Raw genomic sequence first — 20,538 nt, 5'->3', positions numbered from 1 at the left:
GGCTCAGGGAGAGAGGGGAATTGCTGGAAAAGGATGAATGGAGGGGGCAGGGGACAGATGGGCATGGATTGGGAGGGCAAGGCTCACACTCTCTCTCTCATATACAATGTCTTTCTGACTCTCACTCTAACACACTCTGTCTCACACTGTATCACATTCACTCTCTATGTGCCAAACAGTCACTCACACACTCGCTTGGTCTCATACACTCACTCTCACAGAGAATCTGTGTCTCACAGAGAATCTGTGTCTCGCACACACACACTCTCACACTGTCTCACATACACACTTGCACACACTCTCATTCTCACACACACACTCTCTCACAAACACACTCACACCCAGACTCACTCTCTCTCTCACACACACACACTCACACTTTCACTCTGACTCTCACACAGTCACTCTCACATACACTCTCCCAAACATACACACTCCGAGGAAAACCTTGCTAGCGCCCGTTTCATTTGTGTCAGAAACGGGCCTTTTTTACTAGTCATACATAAAGCATATAAGAGAGTGGTGGATGCTTGGAATGCTCTCCCACAGGAGGTGGTGGAGAGGAAAACGGTAACGGAATTCAAACATGCGTGGGATAAACATAAAGGAATCCTGTTCCGAGGGAATGGATCCTCAGAAGCTTAGCCGAGATTGGGTGGCAGAGCCGGTGGTGGGAGGCGGGGCTGGTTGGGAGGCGGGAATAGTGCTGGGCAGACTTATATGGTCTGTGCCCTGAAAAGGACAGGTACAAATCAAGGTAAGGTATACACAAAAAGTAGCACATATGAGTTTATCTTGTTGGGCAGACTGGATGCACCGTGCAGGTCTTTTTCTGCCGTCATCTACTATGTTACTATCCAGCTTATAATCGAAAGTGATCGCCGGCCATCTTCCGACACAAATCGGGAGATGGCCGGCGATTTCTGAAAAGTGGCAAAATCAGTATAATCAAAAGCGGCATTTTTGACAGCATCGCCGCTTTCCCGTCGCTTCGCCGGTGAAAGTTCAAGGGGGCGTGTCGGTAGATTAGCGAAGGCGGGACATGGGCGGGCATGGGCGTGGCTACCAGAAAGCCGGCTTTCGCCGATAATGAAAAAAAAAAGCGGCGTTAAGCAGTATTTCACTGGCTTTACTTGGTCCTTTTATTTTCACGACCAAGCCTCAAAAAGGTGCCCCAACTGACCAGATGACCACTGGAGGGAATGGGGTATAACCTCCCTATACTCCCCCAGTGGTCACCAATCCCCTGCCAAACTAAAAAAATAAAATTAAAAACCTTTTTTGCCAGCCTGTATGCCAGCCTCAAATGCTGTAACCACCTCCATGACAGCAGAACGTGTTGTATACTCTGACAGCCTTTACCTGGTTGCAATGTGGCTCTCGGGTGAGTGTGACACCTTTTCTGTTAGGTGCCCTGCAGAGTCACATTAGCAATGCATTGTGATGGGTGTAGGGTACTGGGCTCTACTCCCATGGTGCTTTTCCCCCCTGCTAACTGGGTCAGAGTGTGCCCTGTTTTGTTTCCTGTTGTAGTCCATGCGGTAGTGGCCATTTTTGTAAGCCAGTTTTAGTTCCCTTTTCTGTGTTACCCACGTTAGAGAACGTAGTTCTTACCTTGAATGGTGCTGAAAGAGGGCATTGTACACCATTGTGCCAGCTCTGACCTACTGCTAATCTTAGTACCAGGGGACTCTTTGCCAGTGGGGCACAACCTCTGATCTGCAGTTAACTGTGAGTAAACATAGTTATTTCAAGAAAGGACTTTTTCAGAGAGATTAGTCTTCAGGTGTGAACTGGTGTGCCAAAGTTATACAGCAGCAATAAGTCCTAGAGGCTGTGTGCAGGTCCCTGGAGCAATTTTAGTGGGTGCAGTACATTTGTGGGTAGTGGGTTTGGGGGGGGGGGGGTTGGGGTGCTCAGCTCCCAAAGTAAGGGAGCTATGCACGTGGGAGCTTTTCTGAAGTCCACCGCAGTGACCCCTAGAGTGGCTGGTTGGTGTACTAGCATGTCAGGGGGGCCAGTGCACTAAAAATGCTGGCTCCTCCCACAGCCAAATGCCTTGAATTTGGCCGGGGTTTGAGATGGCCAACATAACTTTCCATTATCGCTGAAAAACAAAGCCGGCCATCTCAAACCCGGCGAACTCCACGGCATTTGGCCGGGCTAAACCGTATTATCGAAAAAAAAGATGGCCAGCCATCTTTTTCAATAATACGGTTCCGGCCAGCTGTAGCGCCGCCGCCAACATAGATCGCTGGCGATCTATTTGGCCGGCGACATTCGATTATGACCCTCTATGTTACTAAGTTAAGAGGGCTTATAACACTCAGACAGAATGACTGAATGACCCCACTGGTAAAACAGATGAAAATCATTTGACATGTGAATTCCCTTATACCAATGGTAGTGTTGATGTGCAGAAGATAATTTGTACAGTATACATATGGTCCCAAACAATGATCTTTAAAGTGATATTTTCAACTTCTATATGATAATATTTCAAAACTTCTTCATATCGATATCAATGAGTGCAATCAATACATTCTTTTTAATTAAAAATTGCATAAATAAAAAGAATGTATTGATTGCACTCATTGATATCGATATGAAGAAGTTTGGAAATGTTATCATATAGAAGTTGAAAATATCACTTTAAAGATTAGTTAGGGACCATATATATACTGTATTGATTTTGGGTCCCCACATATTAAATATACGGTCTGATAAATTAAAGATAATTTGTAAGCATTGGCCAATGCTTTTGCTCCATTCAGTGTTTAAACAAGTTCCTGTTTGCCTACACTGGAGGTCAGAACATAGATGAACGATTAGCTGGTTAAAAGATGGATAAGACTAATAAGAATGATCTAGGGCACCATAAATGTAATGGGTGTACTTATTGTAAATATGCATTGGAAGTACAATTCGTGGTGATCCTGAATAGCAGGGGCGTAGCCAGACTTCAGCGGGAGGGGGGTCCAGAGCCCGAGGTGAGGGGGCACATTTTAGCCCCCCCCCCCGGCACCGCCGCCCCCCCCCCCCCCCGCCGCCAACTTTGACGACCCCTGCCAGCAACCCGCTCGACCCCCCTCCTACGCCGTCGCCGTGGGCTACCTTTGCTGGTGGGGGACCCCAATCCCCGCCAGCCGAGGTCCTCTTCTTCCCGCGCAAGGCTTCATTTTGTTTCTGACGTCCTGCACGTACAACGTGCAGGATGTCAGACTCGCAGAAACAGAACGAAGCCTTGGAGATCAGCCAGCAACGGATGTCAGACAGAACGAAGCCTTGCAGATCAGCCAGTAACGCATGTCAGACTCATAGAAACAGAACGAAGCGTTGCTGGCTGATCTGCAAGGCTTCATTCTGTTTCTGTGAGTCTGAAGTCCTGCACGTGGACGTCAGAAACAGAATGAAGCCTTGCGTGGGAAGAAGAGGACCTCGGCTGGTGGGGATTGGGGTCCCCCACCAGCAAAGGTAGCCCACGGCGACTACGGGTGAGGGTTGGCGGCGGGAGGGGGTCGAGAGGGTCGTCAGCAGCAGGGTCCAGGGCCAAATCTACAGGGTCCCAGGCCCCCATGGCCCCACATAGCTATGCCACTGCTGAATAGTACAGGAAACAGTTATTTTAAATTTAAGGGACAGCATGGATTGAGAGTCCCAGCGGTTAATATATGACAGTTGTTGCCCTTGTGCTGTTTGGTAGATTAGGCAAACCATACATAAAATAAAACAATGTATTGCACAACACTTTAGTAACCTGCTGATTAACAGAGTGGAAGCCCCTTTGGTGGACTACTGGGGCTCAGTTGGTCATGATATAAATAATAAACGGTTTGTAGTGTTGTATCACTTTGAGAAAATAAGAGATGGTAACCCCACAGTAATTTTGGAGCATAAAGAACAGTGGTTTATTTATAATTGATAGATGGTCAGTCCACTGGGATTAAATAAAGAAGTGGACTAGAATATTATTTAAATGGCAAGGCATTTTTTTATCCAATCAGTGACGTCCTGCTCGTGTGTTGGCATCCTCTTTAGTTGACTCCATCGTTGATAGTGTGAAAGCGCAGTCTTGGAATTATCCAGCATGCTTGTGGACGCTAATAGGTTTTGAATTTTGTTGCAAGGTAAGATGTAGGATTGTGTACATTAATATATGCGCTGTATGCACATAGTATATTACGTTTGGTATTCAGCTACAACCCCTGACCATGCTGAGTAGTGAAACTTGGTCCCATGTCGGGTCATTGCTACATTTTGGAGTAAATACGCATAGACTCTTAATGTTGTGGATGTTATATGCTATGTGGGTTCAACTGAGCCGTTAAATTCCTTTGATGCAAAGCGTGGAAGAATTCATCAAGATTTCACAGATTACATCAACCTCCCACGTATGCTGGTGATTTCGATTTATGTAAGTTTCAGTGAATAGCTTGAATGAAGAGAATCACTTGACTATTGAGACATTGGAATCACCAAGTTTCACTGAATGATTGGGAGTTTAGCTACTGCCGGTGACCAGGGGCGTAGGTAGGTGGGGCCATGGGGGCATGGGCCCCAGAAGATTTAGCCCTGGCCACCCTGCTTTCACCCTCCTCCTGCCACCACCAGGTACCTTTGCTGGCAGAGGTCTCCAACCCCCGCCAGCTGAAGTCCTCTCCAGCGCGTTGCTGATCTGGATTCTATTTCTGTTGAGTCCTGACATCGCTGAAGGGGACTTCGGCTGGCGGGGGTTGGGGACCCCTGGAGGGGGTGAAAGGGAGGGGGAGGGGTGGCAGCGCTAGAGCTAAAATGTGCCCCCTCACCTCGGGCTCTGGACCCCCCCCCCCCCCCTCCTGCCGAAGTCTGACTACGCCCCTGACTGTGACTGACATCTCCAGAGCCTTGAGGACTTTCATGACATATAAATTAATTCCACATTGTGTTTTTCAGGTAGTACTCCAGTGTATGTACTTACATTTTTAATTAATCTTTAAAAAAAACTGATAGATAATTTGATATAATAAAGATAAATTGTTCATTTTAATAGAAAGCTTCTTTTACGAAGTACACCACCGCTTCCCAGTGCGGCAAATGAGAGGAAGCTCATTCAATTCCTATGGGCTTTGTAAAAGAATCCCATAGTGATACATTGTAACTACAGCACAATATAATTTACCCAAGAGAGTACGTGTGATGCATATTCATTAGGGAGATCCTGAAAAGATGGTCTACTTGCAGCCTCAAGGACTGAACTTGGACCAGCCTGTTTTAGCCGAACAAAAGCAAAGTAGGCACCAGTGGCATTGGCTAGTCGGGAGGGAATAAATCAGTGTGCATTCAGGCTGGAATGGCCTATACCCTAATTAATTAACAAGCCTGATTTGTCTGGTCATCTGCTCAGTTTTCATCGATACAATCTGCATAGAACCGCAATATAAATGGCAGAATATAAGATATATTGTTATGTTATAGTAAACCACTCTCTCTTCTAGCTTGTAATCATTGCACTTTTTTTAATATGATAAATGTTCAAAAAAGTTCTAATCAAAAACATGCGCTGGATTGCATTATTGATCACTGACAGACATTTTTGGTTAAAAACATTTTGGGCATTATATTAAAAAGTGCAGTAATTACAAGCTGCAAGAGATGGTGGTTTGCTGACATAATTTCCTCTGTTATGAGCACTATAAAAATGTTTTCTTCAGTTAATGAGTCAATTATATGTAAAAATGTGTTTGAAGTAATGTCTATGGAGTTATTTGATAATAAGCTAAGTATTCATCTGTTTGGTTTGATTTCTTACTGCCACTTCTCAGGGCAAGCCACAAGAGCAGAGGTATAGCCAAGACGGGGGGGGGGGGGGGGGGGGGGGGCCTGGGCCGCCACCATTATAGGTTCAGGCCCCTTCAAATCTGTAGCACCGTCTGCTGTTTTGGCTAGTGGCCTAGTGGTTAGGGTGGTGGACTTTGGTCCTGAGGAACTGAGTTCGATTCCCACTTCAGGCAGCTCCTTGTGACTCTGGACAAGTCACTTAACCCTCCATTGCCCCATGTAAGCCGCATTGAGGCTGCCATGAGTGGGAAAGCGCAGGGTACAAATGTAACAAAAATAAAATAGATACTATTGGACATTCTACATGGAATGTTGAGATTCTGTTGCTACTATTGGAGATTCTACATGGAACATTGCTATTCCACTAGCAACATTCCATGTAGAAGGCTGCACAGGCTTCTGTTTCTGTGAGTCTGACGTCCTGCACGTACGTGCAGGATGTCAGACTCACAGAAGCAGAAGCCTGCGCGGCCACATTGGTGATCTGCAAGGGCCGACTTCTACATGGAATGTTGGTAGTGGAATAGCAACATTCCATGTAGAATCTCAAATAGTAGCAACAGTGGAGGAGTGGCCTAGTGGTTAGGGTGGTGGACTTTGGTCCTGAGGAACTGAGTTCAATTTCCTCTTCAGGCACAGGCAGCTCCTTGTGACTCTGGGCAAGTCACTTAACCCTCCATTGCCCCATGTAAGCCGCATTGAGCCTGCCATGAGTGGGAAAGCGCGGGGTACAAATGTAACAAAAATAAAATAGATACTATTGGAGATTCTACATGGAATGTTGCTATTCCACTACCAACATTCCATGTAGAAGGCTGCGCAGGCGTCTGACGTCCTGCACGTACATGCAGGACGTCAGACTCTCAGAAGCAGAAGCCTGCACGGCCACATTGGTGATCTGCAAGGGCCGACTTCTACATGGAATGTTGCTAGTGGAATAGGAACATTCCATGTAGAATCTCAAATAGTAGCAACAGTGGAGGAGTGGCCTAGTGGTTAGGATCATGGACCTTGGTCCTGGGGAACTGAGGTCGATTCCTACTTCAAGCACAGTCAGCTCCTTTTGACTCTGGGCAAGTCACTTAACACTCCATTGCCCCATGTAAGCCGCATTGAGCCTGCCATGAGTGGGAAAGCGCGGGGTACAAATGTAACAAAAATAAAAGAGATACTATTGGAGATTCTACATGGAATGTTGCTACTATGGGCGATTCTACATGGAATGTTGCTGCTATTGGAGATTCTACATGGAATGTTGCTATTCCACTAGCAACATTCCATGTAGAAGGCTGCGCAGGCTTCTGTTTCTGTGAGTCTGACGTCCTGCACGTACGTGCAGGACGTCAGACTCACAGAAGCAGAAGCCTGCACGGCCACATTGGTGATCTGCAAGGGCCGACTTCTACATGGAATGTTGCTAGTGGAATAGCAACATTCCATGTAGAATCTCAAATAGTAGCAACAGTGGAGGAGTGGCCTAGTGGTTAGGGTGGTGGACTTTGGTCCTGGGGAACTGAGGAACTGAGCTCGATTCCCACTTCAGGCACAGGCAGCTCCTTGTGACTCTGGGCAAGTCACTTAACCCTCCATTGCCTGCCGCATTGAGCCTGCCATGAGTGGGAAAGCGCGGGGTACAAATGTAACAAAAATAAATTCCAGTGGAAACGCTCCTCCACCGGTGGCCTGTACGTTCCATGTTGTCACCATTACAGCGCTGATCCTCTGCCCCCTGCCGTGCACGTTTCATTTTTGCAAAACTGAACCTGCGCAGGGTGAGCCTCTCTGTGCATACCCAGTTTCACAAAATAAGCATGTGTGTCGTGGGGTAGGGAAGCCTGGTGTAGTGACAGCAGCCCAGGGAAACAGCAGGCCACGGGTAAAGAAACACTTCCACTGGTGGGAACTCAGGTGTGTGTGTAGGGGGGGGGGGGGGCTGGATTTTGAGGCTCCCCTCCCCAGACCTAAAGTCTGGCTATACGGCTGCACACAAGAACCACCACTGTGATATTAAAACTATATTAACCTATGGACATGTTTCATGTGCCCTGCACAGTATGAAAAGGAAAAGTTCAACAACATAATTGCTAGGGTTACCATATGGCACATTGATCCAGTCCGAGTTTTGCTTCCACTGAAAGCAATGGAAGTAAAACCCAGACTGGCTCAATCTATTCTCGTTTTTCTGGAGCCATATGGTAACCCTAATAATTGCACATATATATAAGCAGTGGCGTTCCTAGGGGGGGCGGACACCAGGGTGCAGCACCCCCCCCCCCCCCGATGCAGCGCGGACCCCCCCCCCCCCCGCCAAAGAACACCCCCCCCCCCGGGTGCATGCCGCTGTGGGGGGGGTGCCGCAGCGCGAGCCTGCTCAGAGTTGGCTGAGTTTGTGCGTTCGCTGCAGCCTGCAGCTCCCTCTGACCCGGAACAGGAAGTAACCTGTTCCAGGGCAGAGAGGGAGCTGCAGGCTGCAGCGAACGCGCGAACTCAGCCAACTCTGAGCAGGCGCGTGCTGCAGCACCCCCCCCAGCGGTGTACACCCGGGGCGGACCGCCCCCACTTGGTACGCCACTGTATATAAGCTAAGCATGTAACTCAAATAGGAGAAGGAGGAATCAGAGCGGTACTTCTGGGATTACTCTGCTTTTCAAGTAAGTGCACAGTTGTAGAGGATCATAGAAAACTGAGCAGGCCTCTTGATGTTTATTTAAGCACTTAAATGGGAATTGAAGAAAATAATTCCATATCCAGAGAACGTTCTAGACCATTATCAAACATTATCTCCTTTTGCCCCAAGTTACTCTACAAACAGTTGGGAACAACCAGAGAAGGGAAAGGGAATGGGACTTGAGACAGCTACTTATTTTACACCTGAGGCAATGGAGGGTTAAATGACTTGTCCAGGAGTGAAGCCTGTGAAAACTGGGATTGCTTTAATCAGTGGGATTTGAATTAGAGACTTGGGTATATGTATTGTTGAATGATTTCTGGTTTTTAAAAGAGAGAGAATGTAATCAGATGTATTATTTCTAACTAAAATCTGGACAATAAGTATGTTCTCAATGAAATGAATTGACTATACACCGTATTGGTCTTGAAGAAGCCAACCACATTGAGCCTGCAAATAGGTGGGGAAATGTGGGATACAAATGCAATAAATAAACCAGATGATCAATGTGGAATAATGAATTAGATGACTAATATCTGGGGATTATCAGGTTAATACCATGTTTCCTTTTTTTCTGTTTACTGTTTAATTGATCTCCTTGTCTTATTTCACTCTCCCTATTTTTCTTCACTTTGTGGTCTAAGAAAGAGAAAGATTGTATATAATCCATATATCTAGTTGGGATTGTTTTCTTCTTATCTTGTATTAATGTGCAGTCATCTCTGCATTACTTTTTGCAAGTGACCCTTGTAAAATGAAAAATTATAAATAAATGACTTGCCCAGAATCACAAGGAGCTGCAATGGGAGTCAAACCCAGTTCCTCGGGCCGTTGCACTTACCCCTAGACCACTCCTCCACTTCTAGTGCCTTATCATCTGTTATATTCATGCACTGGCTTTTCTTTCGATCCACTTTTGTTCTGTTTTCCCCCCTATCCTCTCATGGTTTTCTGAGGTCTGCATGCCTCTCAGTACTGTGGATGCTGTTGCCACTGTTTCAGATACCAACAAATTTTAAGTTAAACGTGTTTATAAATGAATGGAAAAATCCACTGTTAAAAGTGAAAAATTGCACTTTTGACCAACTGATCTGCATAATTTTGGTCAAAGAGAGGATTTTAAAAAACTGTCTCCTCGGGGATGGGGTCGTAGAAGTAAAAAGTAAAGTACTGGATTCAAAACTAGGGGTCCTTTTACTAAGGCATGCTGAAAAATGGCCTGCGGTAGTGTAGATGCGTGTTTTGAGCATGCGCAGAATCATTTTTCTGCGCAGCTGTAAAAAAAATGCCTTTTTAAAATGTTTGCCGAAAATGGATGGGCGGCAAAATGAAAATTGCTGCGCATCCATTTTGGGTTTGAGATCTTACCACCAGCCATTGACTTAACGATAAGGTCTCACGCAGTAATCATGTGATGAACATCTACGCGCATAGAATGACTACTACCACCTGGTTTTTGCCATGCGCCAGAAAATAAAACTTATTTTCTGGCATGCATAGCAGACGCACGTCACAAATGAAATTGCCACAAGGGCCATGCAGTAGCCAGGCGGTAACTCAAAATTGATGCGCGGTGGGCGCGTAGGCGCCTACACGGCTTAGTAAAACGGCCTCTTAGTAAACTAAAGTAGAAAATCTTACCCCCCCCCCCCAAAAAAAAATGGAAGTAAAAGTAATGAAGTACAGCTCTTGAAACTACTTTCTTACTACAAAGTAAAAAGTATTCTTAACAAGCAAACTTCCAGGGGGTTACATACGTTCCTTCCCAGAAAAAAACAACACACTGAGCTTTGCAGTGGGCAGAACAACATTAAATAAACCTACTGGGAAAACAAAACAAGCTGGATTAGTACGGATCATTCCTACACAGACATTTGATGCTAACAGAATACTCAGCCCCACATGAAGTACAGAATAAGTAACCACAAACTAATAATAGAAATAAGTAGACAAAAATAAACTGAACCCTCAAGACGACATACTTTCCATAAAGTGTAAAACCAAAGAAACAGAACCAGTGACACGTCCCTTTGTACCATGCAAAATATAAAAAGAGCAGATGTAAATTTCAAAAACTTACGCATTCCAATTGCTACATTAAAAATTAACAAAAATATAACAAAAACCAAAAATGTGATACATTTTTATTGGACTAACTTATTACATCTTTTGATTAGTTTTTGGAGGTGAAAACCTCCTTCCTTAAATCAGGACAAGGATTTTATTACAGCAGTACACTGTCCCAATCTGAATAAATAGGTTTTGGTCAAAAACCATATATAGTCTAATATAAAGTTGTCACCTTATTTTTTGTTTTTTTTTCTTTTATTTATATTTATTAACTTTTAAAGTGGACTAACACAGCTACCGCATTACTTCATCCTACATTTAAAATAAAATTATTTTTTCTACCTTTGCTGTCTGGCCATTTAATTTTTCTAATTGTGAGGGTCCCAGTCTCTGGATACTGCTTTCCTGTTTTCTTTCAACTCTCTTTCCAAGGATTTCCCTGTCCATGTGTCATTTCTTTTTCTCTTCTTCTTCACCTCTTCTACTATAATCAACTCCAACACTGATCTGTTCCAGCTCTGTGGGTGCTTGAGCACCCCCAATATTGAGGAAACTCTTTGACTGTGTCCAGGGAGCGTTTAGCATCAATCATTTTGGCTGCTACATCCCCAGCTATCCAGTCTTGCCCAATTTCTCTCTCCCCCTCTTTTAGTTTTGTAGCTTTCATGTTTATTGCAATTTTAACAAAGAACATCCAGCATCAAGGTTCACTGACAAGTACAAGTATTATAACAAAGGAGAAACAGGGGTGATATGATACAGACGTTCAAATATTTGAAAGGTATTAATCCGCAAATGAACCTTTTCCAGAGATGGGAAGGTGGTAGAACGAGAGGACATGAAATGAGATTAAAGGGGGGCAGACTCAAGAAAAATGTCAGGAAGTATTTTTTCACGGAGAGAGTAGTGGATGCTTGGAATGCCCTCCCGCGGGAGGTGGTGGAAATGAAAACGGTAATGGAATTCAAACATGCGTGGGATAAGCATAAAGGAATCCTGTGCCAAAGGAATGGATCCTCAGGAGCTTAGTCAAGATCGGGAGGCGGGGCTGGTGGTTGGGAGGCGGGGATAGTGCTGGGCAGACTTATACGGTCTGTGCCAGAGCCGGTGGTGGGCAGCGGGGACTGGTGGTTGGGAGGCAGGGATAGTGCTGGGCAGACTTATACGGTCTGTGCCAGAGCCGGTGGTTGGGAGGAGGGGCTGGTGGTTGGGAGGTGAGGATACTGCTGGGCAGACTTATACGGTCTGTGCCCTGAAGAGCACAGGTACAAATCAAAGTAGGGTATACACAAAAAGCAGCAAATATGAGTTATCTTGTTGGGCAGACTGGATGGACCGTGCAGGTCTTTTTCTGCCATCATCTACTATGTTACTATGTTACTATAGATCAACAGTCTAATGCTCGATAATCTCTGATATACCACAATTTTCCGCATCAAACCAAACAGAACTTCACATCTAAGTTGCAGCAATAAAGTCATCCAATCCAGAAAAAAAACACTTACAATGTTATTAGTCTTGGCTCCCATAAAATCATACCCTTTGGAGGGCTTTCCTCTTCTCCTGGGACAGTCAGTAAAGCCCCTCTCAAACTACAAAAGACTTCCAGTTCTTCAGAAGTTGCCTCTTATAACTCTGTTCTATCCATGTCTAGTATATTAATGGTTCAAGCCATTTATCTGGATTGCTTTTCCAGTTGCCAGTAGCACCAGGGAAATGTTTTTTTTTTCTGATATGCTTTGATAATTTCTGTGGATAACACTCTCATCCTTCCTGTCTCATCAGCTCGTAACCTTGGGATCATCTTCGACTCCTCCCTCTCTTTCTCTGCACATATTCAGCAGACTGCGAAAACCTGTCGTTCCTTTCTCTATAATAATATCAAAATTTGCCCTTTCCTTTCTGAGCACACTACCAGAACCCTCATCCACACTCTTATCACCTCTCGCTTAGACTATTGCAACTTGCTTCTCACAGGTCTCCCACTTAGCCATCTCTCTACTCTTCAATCTGTTCGAAATTCTACTGCATGACTTACATTCCGCCAGTGTCGTTATGCTCATATTAGCCCTCTCCTCAAGTCACTTCACTGGCTCCCTATCCATTTTCGCATACAGTTTAAACTACTCTTATTGACATATAAGTGCATTCACTCTGCAGCTCCTCAGTACCTCTCCACTCTCATATCTCCCTACACTCCTCCCCGGGAACTCCATTCACTGGGTAAATCTCTCTCATTTGCACCCTTCTCCTCCACTGCTAACTCCAGACTCTGTTCCTTTTATGTTGCTGCACTATATGCCTGGAATAGACTTCCTGAGCCGGTACATCAAGCTCCATCTCTGGCCGTCTTCAAATCTAAGCTAAAAGCCCGCCTTATTGATGCTGCTTTTAACTCCTAACCCTTATTCACTTGTTCAACTTGAGGGCGCGAAACGGCGGCAAAACACGACCGTCCCGAGCGCGGACAAAAGAAGACTGACGAACACGAGCCGGTTCGGGCGGGAAGATGGCCGTGCATGCGCGGTGCGCGAGGACTAGCAAAGGCCTTTGCTAGTGAAGTTCCGATTGGAGGGGCTGCCGTGGACGTCACCCATCAGTGAGAACAAGCAGCCTGCTTGTCCTCGGAGAACCTTATTTTATCATCCTCACTTTAATATTCCCTTATCTCTTATTTGTCCTGTTTGTCTGTCCTAATTAGATTGTAAGCTCTGTTGAGCAGGGACTGTCTCTTCATGTTCAAGTGTACAACGCTGCGTACATCTACTAGCGCTATAGAAATAAGTAGTAGTAGTAGTAGTGATAATGTTCCTTCTTTTCCTAACACTAATATTGTATTCTATACTCCCACCCAGTATGTGGTGGCACCCAAAAAAGCAAACAAAGTTAAAAATTATTAGGAAAGGGATAGAAAATAAGACAAAGAATATAATAATGCCTCTGTATCACTCCATAGTACGACCATACCTTGAGTATTGTGTGCAAGAGTCTGGTTGCCATATCTTAAAAAAAAAGGATACAGTGGAATTTGAAAAGGTTCAAAGAAGGGCGACCAAAAGGATAAAGGGGATGGAACTCATTTCAAATGAGGAAAGGCTTAAGAGGTTAGGATCCTTCAGCTTGGAAAAGAGACAGCTTGGGGGTGGGGGGGCAATATGATAGTGGTGTAGAACAGGTAAACAAACGTAAATTCATTTTTTACTCTTTCAAAACATACAACACTAGGGGCACACTCAAGGAAGTTACATGATACCTCTTTTAAAATGAACTGAGGAAACATTTTTTCACTCATAATCTTGTACAATCAATGGTGCTCAGTCATCTAGATTACTGCAACGCACTCTATGCCAGCTGTAAAGAGCAAATAATCAAGAAACTTCAGACAGCCCAGAACACTGCAGCTAGACTCATATTCGGCAAAACAAAATATGAAAGTGCCAAGCCCCTTCGATAAAAACTACACTGCCACTCAAAGTACGCATCACGTTCAAAATTTGTTCCCTAGTTCACAAAATCATTCATGGAGATTCACCAGCCTACATGTCAAACCTGATAGACTTACCACCCAGGAATGCCAAAAGATCATCCCGCACATTCCTTGATCTGCACTTCCCTAACTGCAAAGGTCTAAAATACAAAGTAATGCACGCATCAAACTTCACCTACTTAAGCACACAGTTATGGAACGCACTGCCGCGCAACTTAAAAATGACCTACGAACTAATGAACTTCCGCAAACTACTGAAGACCCATCTCTTCAGCAAGGCTTACCACAAAGATCAACCAATGTGAATATACATAAATCCTCCACACATAGTTAGAAATGTCTTACAATATCTGCTTATCATACTACTATCATGTCTTATCATTATCATGTTACCAAAATTTTTCTGTAACACTAAATGCCTATTTTTCTATTATATTTCCACTATCCATGATGTATTGTAAGCCACATTGAGCCTGCAAAGAGGTGGGAAAATGTGGGATACAAATGCATATTTGAGTTAGTAACAGAAGTGAAAAAAAAAACTAAGTAAATCTGCTGTGATAGCATTTAAACACTTGAAAGGGCAACTAAGATAACATTAGTAAAATGTTTTCTAAAAAAAAAAGGCCAAAAGGAGTAGCTTAAAAATGCCATCTTGGAAGTCCAGAACAGATATATTCCATGTATTAGAAAAAGGTGGAAAGAATGGCAGACAACAGCTGGCATGGTCAAAAGGTGAGGTAGAAGAAGCTATTAGAGCTGAAAGAACATATTTCAAAACATTGAAAAAGGATCCAAAGAAGACAGGAAACAGCATAAAAACTGGCAAGTTTGATGCAAAGCGTTGACAGGGAAGGCTAAAAAAGAATTTGAAAAGAAGCTTGCAGTAGAGGCAACAACTCATCATAAAATCTTTTTCAGGTATATTAGAAGCAGAAAGCCTGTGAAGGAGGCCGTGGGACTGTTACATCATTAAGGAGTAAAAGGGGCCAAATGAGTTCTTTGCATTGAGCTTTAATGAGGTCCTGCCCCTGGCCCCCTTCCCCCCCCCCCTTCCTTCTCTGTCCTGTATTATTGTTTGTAATTGTCTATGGTACTTGAAGACAAGGTGGCCAATGTAATGCCATATTTTTATAAAGGGCTATGGGGTGATCTGGGAAACTCCAGACCAGTGACCTGATGTCAGTGCCAGGTAACGCAGTAACATAGAAAGTGATGGCAGATAAAGACCTGATCGGTCCATCCAGGTAAAATTGTTGAAACTATTATTAAGAACTAAATTACTGAACATATATACGAATATGGTTTAATGGGGCAGAGACAACATGCATTCAGCCTTGGGAAGTCTTACCTCACCAATTTGCTACTTCCTTGTCCTTATTGGTACTGTCTGTCTGTCCTGATTTAGATTGTAAGCTCTTTTGAGCAGGGACTGTCTTTTCTTCATGTTCAATTGTGAAGCGTTGCGTACGACTGGTAGCGGTGTAGAAATGATTTATAGTAGTAGTAGTACTTTTTTGAAGGTGGGAATAAGTATCTATCTACTTATCATTTCTATAGTGCTACAAGGCATACGCAGTGCTGTACACCATACACAGAAGACAGTCCCTGCTCAAAGAGCTTACATTCTAGAAGACAGGTAAACAGACAGGACAATTAAGGGTAAGGGAATAAAGAGGTGAGGATAAAGGACAGGGTAAGTGAGTTAGGAGTCAAAAGCAGTGGTAAAGAGGTGGGTTTTGAGTTTGGGCTTGAAAAAGGCTAAAGACGGGGCTAGACATACAGGTTCGGGAAGTCTATTCCAGGCGTGAGGTGCAGCGAGATAAAAGGAACGGAGTCTTGAATTAGCAGTAGAGGAGAAAGGGATGGATCAGAGAGATTTATCAACAGAACGGAGTACTTGAGAGGGAACGTAGGGGGAGACAAGAGTGGAGAGGTACTGGGGACCAGCAGAGTGAATGTATATGGATAAAGGAGAGCCAGTTGATGTAGTATACCTTGATTTCAGAAAGCTTTTGCAAAGTCCCTGAGAGACTCCTGAGAAAATTAAAAAGCCATGGGATAGGAAGCAATATTCTGTTGTGGATTGGGAACTGGATAAAAGATAGAAGACAGTGAGTGGGGTTAAATGGACAAGTCTTTCAGTGGAGGAATGAGAATAGTTGAATGCCACAAGGATATGTACTGGGACCAGTGCTTTTCAGCATATTTATAAATGATCTGGAAATGGGAACGATGAGTGAGATGATTAAATTTGCAGATTACACAAAACTATTCCAAGTGGTTAAGGACCTTAGGAAATTGGATGACTGGGCATCAAAATGACAGATGAAATTTAATGTGGACAAGTACAAAGTCATGCACAATGGGAAGAATAATCCAAATTATAGCTACTTGATACTAGGCTCCTCATTAGGAGTCACCACCCCAAAAAAAAAAAAAAAATAAAGGATCTAGGTGTCATTGTGGATAATAGGTTGAAATCTTCTGCTCAGTGTGTGGCGGCAGCCAAACAAACAAAATGTCAGGAATTACTAGGAAAGAAATAGAAAATAAAGCAAAAACTACTATAATGCCCCCATATCATTCCATGATGTAACTTCACCTTGAGTATTGCGTGCAATTCTGGTCACCACGTCTCAAAAAAGATATAGCTGAATTAGAAAAGATACAAAGAAGGGCAACCATAATGATTAAGGGGATGGAACAACTCTCTCATATGAGGAAAGGATTAAGAGGTTAGGGCTCTACAGCTTGGAGAAGATACAGCTGAGGGGGGTTATGATAGGGTCTACAAAATCCTGAGTGGAACAGAATGGGTAAATATGAATCGATTGTTTACTCTTTCAAAAAGTACAAAGGCTGGAGGACACTCCATGATGGAGTTACATGACAAAGGACATAGGAAAAAATATAGTTAACCACTGAAATTTGTTGCTAGAGGTTGTAGTAAAAGAAATTAGCTTATTTGGGGGTTTAAAAATGGTTTGGACAAGTTCCTGGAGAAAAATCCATAAACTGTTACTAATATAGACAGAGGAAGGCTACTGCTTATCCCTGGGGCAGGTAGCATGGAATCCTACTTTCTGGATTTTGCCAAGTACTTGTATCCTGGACTGGCTTCTATTGGAAGCAGGTTACTGGGATTGATGAACCTTTGGTCTGACCCAGTATGGCAATTCTTATGTCATGTTTTTATAAGAGGCCCAGCTACTAAATATCCAGTCCTTTGCGAATGTTGCACAACTTATATTAAATGGAAAAAATATATAACAAATGCCATCCTGTAACAGACCAGATCACCAATTTTTCAGCCACTATAAACACTGTGTACCTAGCCTCTCCCAGAGCTGCTACTCCACAAACCACCTCGACCATCTCCTCTGTGGACAAAGGAGTCAACTTTTTAACATGATTAGAGGTGTTACAGCTTAGCGGAGATTGGGTGGCAGAGCCGGTGGTGGGAGGCGGGGCTAGTGGTTGGGAGGCAGGACTAGTGCTGGGCAGACTTCTGTGGTCTGTGCCCTGAAAATAGCAGATACAAACCAAGGTCAGGTATACACATAAAGTAGCACATATGAGTGTATCTTGATGGGCAGACTGGATGGACCGTTCAGGTCTTTCTCTGCCGTCATCTATTATGAATACAAAGAAGAATCTATTGAGACACACACTAATTAAGGCCTGCAAAACTTTCCTGTTCTGCCAAATAAAATGGAAGAATGACTAAGGTAGGCCTGCAGCTTCTTGTAAAAGCCAGAATTAAGTAATTTATTACACAATTTCCATGTTCATTCTTCATGCTCAGGTAAAACAATCGTTTGAGTGAAAGAAAAATCTCTTATGATTTGTGAAGTTCATTTAAGATACACATTTGTAGCATTTCCTAATATGATATTCTTTTAATGTCACTGTAGGTACCATTTGCAAGAAATATTTATGGTCTCATAGCACCAAATTTTGGAGTTGGATTTGCCATTGGTAAGTAATGAATTGGATTCAGTAGAAGGTGGCCCAGTTCTACGAGTCTTGTGAAATTTTGGCATTGGAATCTATTGGAGATTTTCATTGTGATTTCTGCCTTAATGACACTATGAGGCATATTTTCAAAGCACTTTGGGAGGCTAAGTTCCATAGGTTTCTATGGAACTTTGGGAGGCTAAGTGCTTTGAAAATATGCCTCTATGTATATGGGTCCTGTACTAAACTGACATCATTGGGTTCTGCTAATGCTAGCTTAGGAACATAACAACCCAAGACACCAATACAAGCTTGCATGACCAGAGCAAGCAGGGTCTTGTTCTTTATGAAATGGAGGCATGCTAAAGAGGCAGCAGAGAGCAGGACCTCAGATTTGATCACTTAGCGGGTCTTTTACTAAGGTGCCTGCGCTGTTGTAGATGCATGTACTGGACTCGTAAAGGTCCATTTTTCAGAGCGCCTGCAAAAAAAGGCATTTTTTTTAGGGGGGGGGGGGGTTGGCTGAAAATGAATGTGTGGCAAAATGAAAATTGGCACACGTCCATTTTGGGCCTGAGACCTTACCGCCACCCATTCACTTAGTGGTAAGGTCTCACGCATTAATCGGGCGGTAACCATCAGCACATGTACAATGCCGATTACTTCCCGGTTAGCCCCGTGCGCCAGAAAATAAAATATTTTCCAGCATGTGTACTGGCCATGCCTAAAAAATGAAATTACTGTCCGGGCGGTAGTTTTGAATTGGCGCACGTATGTCTACGCGGCTTAGTAATTTGGCCCCTTAATTCCCATTTCCTGTCAGTTGTTCTCCAATTCCGTTCCTGCCCCATGAACATCTTGACGTTTCCTCCTCATCACCTTCAAGCATGTTCTATTATTATAGGTTATCTAAGTCCTATATTCCACCATACCCCTTTCCAGTTCAGAGCAGATTATAGTGTAAGAAACCAGTCATATCTAGGATTGACATAATCTCCTACAAAATTTACTAATTATAATATAAAAACTAGTTCAAACAATGAGTTTCACTATATAACAAACCCAGTTATCAACCTTCAATCTGTTCCTACAAATTTCATAAAATGATATGTTTTGAATGCTTTTTGGAAGGAACTATCATTTGACAGACACCTTGGTTCAATAGGCAAATGATTCCTTTCCACCACTGTTGCATAACCAAATGATCCCTTAAAACTTTTTTTTTTAATTGAATGTCTTTGATAGGTGGAAAATAAATACATGCATTGTTCTAGGACCATATTACTCTGTTATTAAAAAAAAACAATAACACAGGATCAACCAACAGACGTGTAAGCTGGAACAAGTCTTAAAGATGAAGCAAAAAAGCTTAAATCTAATTTGAGCCCACATTAGAAATCTGTGAAAAGTACACAGAATTGGAGAAACATAGCAGGACTCAGTTGCACTGTGAACAGAAGTTAGGAAATGCTCATAGGTCTCGCCTCTCAAAGGGAAGCCCAGATGGGGCAAGGCCACAGTGGTGCCTAAGATTACGGGCTGATCAGGCCATTGGAAACCCACGGGCAGGGGAAAAGAAGGAGTAGAATAGAATCAGAGGTCTGGAAGCAAAAACTTTGCCACCCTAGATCTATTCATAAATCCAGGCTTCACCATGACACGGATGGTAGATTAGTGTATTTACTAAATAACACTGGTGGATCATAGCAATCACCAAGGGCAAGTAACAGTAACCACTGGATGGCATGGTAGGATGTTTTCTTTGACCATGCTTTGATGCAGGCAGGTCAGTGTAACCACTGTTAAGTACCAGAAGCTTGAGATTAAAGTGTGTTGACAAAGGAAGGTTGGTATCTGAGAGTGAATTCTCTTTTTCAACAGGTATGGTAGATTCGTCCATGATGCCAATCATGGGTTACCTGGTGGACCTGCGGCACGTTTCGGTCTATGGCAGTGTCTATGCAATCGCAGATGTGGCCTTTTGTTTGGGCTACGCAATAGGTAAAAAACGATTCCTGTCTCATCACTTGTCCTTCATCTAAAGAAATACAGTTACTATTGTTGTGAAATTTCATCAGTGAAGGATATCATTGATATATCTACCAATACATAATTGTAAAATTCTGTAAAATGTTATTTATATATCTCTTCAACAAAGCCTACCACGAAAATCCATAACTAACTACAACTTTTCAACACTCCACCCTTATTCTGTCTTTCTATATAACTGCTGATTATATCGACTTGTAATCCTTAATATCTTTGTAACACCAATTGTATCTTTTGTACCCTGAAATGGCGATGCCATAACAGGTCTTTGTAAGCCACACTGAGCCTGCAAATAGGTGGGAAAATGTGGGATACAAGTGCAATAAATAATAATAAAAATAATAATAATTTAAGTTGAAATTTTAATATGTCACCTTTCCATAGATAAGATCATTTTCTATGCAGTGCACATGCAAAGCAATAAAACTTAATAAAGATAGCACATAAAATCTTAATACAAAGCAAATGGGGCACCTACAAAAATCCT

General features: G+C 43.3%; 1 protein-coding gene across 1 annotated transcript in view; it reads left to right on the top strand.

The window, feature by feature from the left end:
* SLC18A2 (solute carrier family 18 member A2) overlaps window positions 1-20,538 on the top strand; it is a 138,165-nt gene that overhangs the window by 108,982 nt on the left and 8,645 nt on the right. Inside the window, exons 13-14 of the mRNA XM_030204747.1 lie at window positions 17,960-18,023; window positions 19,884-20,003. Coding sequence (XP_030060607.1) covers window positions 17,960-18,023; window positions 19,884-20,003 — 184 coding nt within the window. The remainder of the gene's footprint in view (window positions 1-17,959; window positions 18,024-19,883; window positions 20,004-20,538) is intronic.

This window comes from Microcaecilia unicolor, chromosome 5 (assembly GCF_901765095.1).
Source record: "Microcaecilia unicolor chromosome 5, aMicUni1.1, whole genome shotgun sequence".
Taxonomy (NCBI): domain Eukaryota; kingdom Metazoa; phylum Chordata; class Amphibia; order Gymnophiona; family Siphonopidae; genus Microcaecilia; species Microcaecilia unicolor.
The sequence above is the reverse complement of the archived record's forward strand: the minus strand, read 5'-3'. Positions and strand labels throughout refer to the sequence as shown.